At 36.6% G+C, this 7,288-nt stretch overlaps 1 protein-coding gene across 1 annotated transcript; it reads right to left on the bottom strand.

Moving 5' to 3' along the window:
• Nucleotides 1–505: 505 nt before the first annotated feature.
• Nucleotides 506–6,365, bottom strand: LOC121406491. Its single transcript, XM_041597502.1, has 4 exons — nucleotides 5,477–6,365; nucleotides 4,577–4,627; nucleotides 3,724–3,839; nucleotides 506–1,284 (listed from the first exon to the last, which is right to left on the bottom strand). Exons 1-4 carry the CDS (start codon nucleotides 6,137–6,139, stop codon nucleotides 1,194–1,196), a joined length of 921 nt encoding a protein of 306 aa, XP_041453436.1. The 5' UTR covers nucleotides 6,140–6,365; the 3' UTR covers nucleotides 506–1,193.
• Between the last annotated feature and the right edge of the window lie 923 nt (nucleotides 6,366–7,288).

The following is a 7,288-nucleotide window of genomic DNA, read 5'->3' as shown; positions in this document are numbered from 1 at the left end:
GTACGATTGCTATGACGTCATTACGACTAAATATTAAATTCGCTTAGACTTCGCTTTTAGGATGATATCGTAGTCACAGATTCGAACATAGGTATTCGTACGATGATTTTGAACATTACATAAGATATTCCGTGTCTCGGTAATAACTTCAAATTGTACTACGTTTAATTTCGAACTCGGGTCGCGCAGACTAGTCTACATGGCCCGAATTCACAAAGGTGGTGTCGTTTGAAACCAAGGTTTTTACACTGTAAAAACGCTGTTTAAAATTTTAAGGACGTTGTTTAAGCCTGTCACTCTAACAACTACTGTTCAAACTTTTTAAACAGATGTTTAAACTTTTTAAACAGTTGTTTAAACTTTTTAAACAAGTTGTTTAAAAAGTTTAAGCAATTACAAAAAAGTCTAAACAACCTGTTGTTAAAGTGACAGGCTTAAACAACTTGCTATTTTTTTTACTGCGTAGAAACCGTGGGTTTTAGAAACCATGGTTTCTGTAGAAACCACCTTTGTGAATTCGGGCCATTGTGTGCGGTGGCCTGAAAAATGCTATAATATCATTATTATTAACGCAACTCTGTCTGCAGTGGCTCATGTGAAGCGTTTCATCAACATGTTGTCTGACAAGTTGTCAGATTTGATTGGTTGAGAAGCACTGTTACTATGGTAAAAGTCGGATAAAACGGGACTTGTCGTATTTCATGAAACGCTCCCCGGATCTACAAAACAGAAAAGATAGAATGTAAGCCCGAGTTTCTAATTGCTGTTTTTTTTTTCTCAATGGCTCAGTATTTGTACAAATAAAATAATTGATAATTAAATAATTGATAAACATTTTTAAACATCATGAAATAACTCCACTCTTTTCACACGACAAAATTATTTTCGATAATACCAAAAATTGTGATAACACAAAATATCATGAGAATACCAAAAATTTGTGATACGACACAAAATTGTGATGATACAAAAAAGTGTGGTAATACCCAAAGTTCATTGTGATTTTATGACGAAATTAATAGTGTTAATAACTACAATCAATAACATCTGCTGTTTGGGGGAACTGCAATTTAAAAAAAAGAAAGAAATATGTGTCCTTCCTGTACAAAGCAAATATACAAGGCCTAGATTTCTTAAAATTGCAGTCAGTTTGTTGAACATTTTCACAACCATGATTATACTCTGGTGTATTTTTAGAATAATTCTTGTTCAATATCTCTTAGTAGGTCTTCTTCCGATGGATCATAAATCGGTTTTGTTGATGTCGTCGCAATTTCCGAGATCCTGAAAAGAGAATAATATTTTATCAATTATCATCATTAGATCAATGAACTTTATTTCTGAATATCTACCAGTTTTCATGAAATAATCAATATAATGCAGGATGGACATTCGCGGTTTGTAAAGTTATAAAAAGTGATTTTTAAAAGTCATATAAGAGAAATATAAAGCATGATGAACAAAGATTACGAGACCATTAGACAAATAATGGTGTTAAATAATTATATGAATATGAGACGTTTGTAAACTATATATGAGTGTTTTTGTTTTTGATAAATAAATCATTACGCAATCCAATTCAGCAGCAGCGCTGATGCTGAGTTTGAAAGCAACTAAGGAAAAAACCGAAATGATTATAAACTACTAAATTTGATGACCTCAAATGACCTTTGACCTTGGTCATGTGACCTAAAACTCTGCAAAATTGTCGGTGATACTTTATGTACAAGTTTCCTAGATACATTAATTTCAAAGCGATGATAACATTTTTAAAAACTTAATCTTGGTTAAGAAAATCATATGGTCAAAGTTTATTGAACCCAAATGATCTTTGACCTTGATCATGCCATATGATCAGTCATAAATTAGGACCATAAACTTCATATTAAAGTTATAAAATTTCAAAAACTTAACGTTGGTTAAGATTTCAATGACTTGATACCCCAACATGGTCAAAGTTCATTGACCCTGAATGACGTTAAACATGACTTGTGACCTAAAAGTCAAACAAAGCGATCGGTGTTACGTAAGTTTTATGAAATAAGATTCATACCGTATGGGCACTAGTATCAAACCGGCATAATTCAAAAAATTGGACAAATTCCCCCAAATATTTAGAAATAGGGAATATATCTTAATTCCATACCTTTGTTATTTCCAGGATAATCTGTTGTCAGTATTTTCTTTATCAATCTGTCGACTGTATGCGCGGAGGATCGAATTATGTGGCGATGACCTTTTGCACTGAATTGCACTAGTATTCAACCTAGTGATTATAAATAGCGAATCTAAAAATGGTCTAGATTGCTAAATTAGATCTAAATCTATGTAAGTCTCTGGCTTTGATTAATTCCCTATATAGTCTCATCTCAAATGGTCTAGTCCATAGTCGGATGGGACAAGGGCAGATTGGGAGACAGGGTCTTCTTTAATCGCTAGGTTGAATACTAGTGCCGACGGATTGAATACTAGTGCCAAAAGCCGTATAATTTGTTCTTGAAAATGAGACGGGTCTGAAATTCAGGTAAATTCTATATATTTATATATTTGAGGAAACTGTCCAAACGGGTTGAATACTAGTGCCCTTATATACGGTACACTTTCAAAGTTATGATGACATTTCAAAGACTTGATCTTGGAGGAGAATTCAATAGCGTTTTTTAGCATCCATTTCACAGTCACTTTCTACAACGTTCACAATCTATTGAAAATGCCAGTCAAATTACAGATTTGAGGTCATTGTCGAAAGATGGAGGACCAGGACATCACATCGTCTTTAGATTCAGACCAAACAAAACAAATGCAAATAATGTATGTCGTTTGTCCAGAGTCCTGGACGACAGTGCTGTTTTTGTTTCACTGATTTTCGACAAAGCCTGCTCTGTGTTATAGAAAGCGTTTGCGAGGTAATTGCTAAAAAGTATTTATGTTGACGACGCCTCTGCCGCTGCCGTCGGAAAGGCGGCGGTTTTATATTGTCTCATTCTGCATGCAGGTGAGAGAGAAATCATAAGAACACGTTTGTAAACTGGGTCCGTTTTTGGTATTAAAGGGTTGTCACGGCTAAAATTTAGCCTGCATTTTGCAAACAGCACAAAATGATTTCTTCTTCTAAGGAATTGTATTTTTTGATATTTTTATCTCGTGTTGTTGACAACATTCAACCCAACGTGATGTCAAGAATCGAATGTTCTCTAGCGAGAAATGGAATTAAAAGTGAAAGTGACCACACCCTATACGCACCCCTATACACCCCCCCCCCCCCTCACACACACCCATATCATAACACGCTGGCCATAACAGCGATGATGGGGAGAATATGGAAATGAATGTGTTTTACTGGACAAGTTTTGAAATTTTGCATGAAAATTTTATTTTAAATGGGTGCCTGATCAAATAAAAATGTCTGCGTGATTTACAATTCCTAATCAAGAAATGGGATGAAAATTTCAGGATGATTTACCATTTTAGCGTTTTTTATTGTCATTTCTGTTTGTAGATTACGATAAGATATGAATAGACCCCTTTTACAGACAAAATAAACACAGCTGACAGAGGATGCTTGATGTCTAAGATTTCAATATTTCCCATTGTAAGAAAAAAAGAGAAGAAATAAACGGCTAATACACGTCTAAGATTGGTACTCAATCATAATTAAAAAGTGTTAATTGATCTTTTACCAAAGCTTCAGAAGGGCTTCAAATTGTACAAAAGTAATTTTACCTTGCAGGTTGGATGCTAATGGTACCCGGTGTCATCTCTTTATTGTCGATGGTGGATGAATAGTTGGTGTAAGTTGTCTTGTTTAAGATGTCCACACCTGTTGCGATAGGTTCCTGCTGTTGACATCAATTCAGAAACTCATCAGGGTTTTGAAAATTGAGATACCGAGTCATGCCCCATCGGAGCCCTATTCTTAAGATTTGTTTTGGAAAATATGCATCCTTTTATGATGACAAAAAGTCCCGCAAAAAGTGCATAGAATGTCCCGTCTAGGTTGTCTACCTCTTCAGCAGGAGCTTACAGCACTCACAATTATGCTAGATACCTATCACGTTCATGATTAAAATCCGAATGCCCAGTTTACAGGTTTGAAAAATCAGACAAATTCAGCTCGCATCAATCGTTAAGCTATTATACCTTCACTGACGGAATATAACAAAATTGATTTATTTTCTTCATGAGTCACTGCAAACAGTCTTTATAAGGTCACATTAAACTAGCGCCCAAATCAATATAGTCACACATCTTGTTCTTCATTACAGTTCTCCTCAGAATGTTCAATTTTCATATTAAATACATGAAATATCGAAACCTACATGAGTTCGCGCTTCGCGCTCTGCTAGTTATATCTTATAGGATACCCCATCTACTGTAATACCTAAGGATGAAGCAAAGATTAATCTTAAACTACATTCTTCAGTTGGGATCACCCCTCAAAAAAATAAACAAAATAAAACAAATCAGCTTTCAGCGGCCGATCGGGGGAAATAAGTATACGAAAATTCTATATCCCACCCCCAATAAGGCAACTAAAGGTGGATGCAACATTGAACTCTCTCATTTATTTGGTTACCTTTGGAACGTTGACTGCTTGAAATTTTTGGATGTCAAAGTCTCCTCGATCCTGTAGGGCGAAAGTTGAAGAAAACAGATATGATTTACGATAGGCCTAATACCCATGAAACATATTTCTTGAACCATATATGATATTTATGATATTTATTCCGGGCGTCTGCATGGGCATGCACGCATGCATACATGAATAGCCAATATTCATGCTATACAATTCATATTTTGTAAATTAGTAAATTATGGGGTCTCCCGCCGATGTGATGTTCAGCTGAAATGGCTCGCCCTTTGGAAAGCTGGCCCGCCTCGAGACAGATACAGCTTTTCATCAATGCGAATAGTTATTTGGTAGGGTTATGTCTCGAGTACACACCCCCCCCCCTAAAGTTACAATTTTGCACTATTCAAATAAAATGCAACATTAAGCTCCTCTTTGGGTGCAGCTTTGTTCGAAGCTTTGTTACCCTATCACGAGAAATCATTTTGTACCCTTTTTTAAAGAGCGCAATGCGCTACAATTAGAAGGCCTTACTCTCTTGTGGTGGAGCGTTTTATTATTATTATTATTGTCCTTATTATGGGAACGGAGAAACTTTGCACACTTATGAATGTACAAAATGAAGAATCATAATGGTACAGATTTTTTTTATCTCCTTATCCCTCGACTATATACAGGGTGCAAACAGGAACAAAATCGGGTATTTTGCACCTTTTTCACTAGTGGTGCCAGATTGAAGATGACATTCAAAAGCCTTCTAAAGGTGCTGGTATTGTTGCATTTTGGGTGCAGACTTGAGCATTGTTTTCTTAATGTGCACTGTCAATTAAACACTTTTTTTAAAGATGGATATACATGAGGATGAACAAGGATGAAAAAGTATTGGGCTTAAAAAAAGAATCATACCTGATCATCTTCCGGATCATAGACAATTAACGGTGAACATTCGTCTTCTTTCTCTTTATCTATCTTTGTATCCTTTTTGGAGGGCCCCCTTTCTCTTCGCATCCGATCCATAAGATCCCTCTCCTGCTTCACCAAGTCACCGGGCCGTATCCACTCCCTATCCTTTGAGTTATCTCCTATGACCGGCTGGTAGTCCAATGGCAAAGGTTGTAGTTGGTTACGCCTCTCTAGAACAGAGATCTCTGCGGTTCGGAGAACCCCGGCGGCGGGTTTGTTGATGGCGTAGTAGTGGCCGACAAGAACTTGGTCCAGTTCGGTTCGAAGGTCGTCCAGTTCATCTGTCACGCTCCGAGAGCTCGAGCTTAAAGATACCGAGGAATTCTCGACCCCGGCATGGTCTTTAGTCGGGTTATCTCTAAGAACGCCCGAAGGCACTGTTGGTACTGCCCCGAAAACATCCTGTTGGTGTCTTTCGAGGTTTAGCGGAGTGTTGTGACTGCGGTGGAATCTCTCCTTCTTTATACTCGGCAGAAGAACATACTCGGGTTGTTCCTTCTCCTGCCGACTGGCACGGCGGTTCTGCGGACGGTTGGTCAACCTCGTAGGTTGTTGACAACTCGAAACGACATTTGATCTTTTGTTTTTTGATGCACCAGTCCCCATTTTCTTTACTGACACAATAAATTACACAATACATGCAAAAAATGTATTCTATGCAAAGATTCTATGTACGACGAGTGAATCCCGATACATTTTGAGCATAAAGGAAGCCATTGAAGTTTTAATTATGTCTCTTCAAACTCTCCTCATCATCTTGATTGAACTATTGCTCGGATTTATCCATTTTAATAATGTCCTGAATATTTTATCATATGGTTTCTTATTTTCTAGGTTTTTCTCCGTACAAACTTCTTTGTTAGGAGTGGCATGTATCCTAGGAGAGATAATGCGCATGCGTAAACATGGAAACCTACGTCACAGTGGATTGATTGTGATGTAACAAGTTCGGTACGCAATTGCGCACACGTCGTGTTGGCGTTGATCACGCATCAATCGTGAGGAGCAAGGGAATCTCGATAATTTATAGTGACCTAAAAATACCGAAAGATTTTCTATTTGGTATTTTTCCCCTTCCTCTCATTTTTCACTTTTCTTCCTGTTTTATTTCCCCTTCTGCTCATTAATTGTCATTATCCTATCCTTCTCATCCTCCTATTCTCTTTGTTTTTCTTCTCTTTTCCTTATAAATCTCTTCTCTCCCCCCATGCTCTGTTTTTTTTTGCGCCGTTAGAAGAATTAAATAAGGCACCGGCCACTTCAACCCTGAACTCATCTCTTCAATTTTAACATTGAATTTATCCCCTTAGCTTTACATTGTTTATGGAAAAAAATGATGTTAAAAATTTTCTAAAATTAACTTCCCCCTCCCTCTCGTATGTAAAAGAAAAGGTTAATCTTAAATATCAATTCATGCAGGGACATTCACTGTTAGATTAAGAGGCACTTTCAAAATTTCTGTATTTTCATTTTGTTATATTAATTACTATGTATAAACAGTGCGTCCCAGAAAAAAACGAAACCGAGATTTAGCGATCATTTATCATTACTTAATCATAACTAAAATAGACAAATGACCTATCAATTTTAAGCTTAGAATCTCCTCTTTCATCTGATTATTTCTCATTCACGCATGAGTGAGCAAATACAATTTGAAGAAAGGATATAAAAAAACTCATTTGGCGGGGGTATCTGGGTTTCAAAAAGAAAACCACATTTTTGAAAAGTTCAATATCTCCTCTTTAATTTGATACC

This window comes from Lytechinus variegatus, chromosome 1, assembly GCF_018143015.1.
Source record: "Lytechinus variegatus isolate NC3 chromosome 1, Lvar_3.0, whole genome shotgun sequence".
Lineage (NCBI taxonomy): Eukaryota > Metazoa > Echinodermata > Echinoidea > Temnopleuroida > Toxopneustidae > Lytechinus > Lytechinus variegatus.
This window is presented reverse-complemented; position numbering and strand designations above follow the sequence as displayed.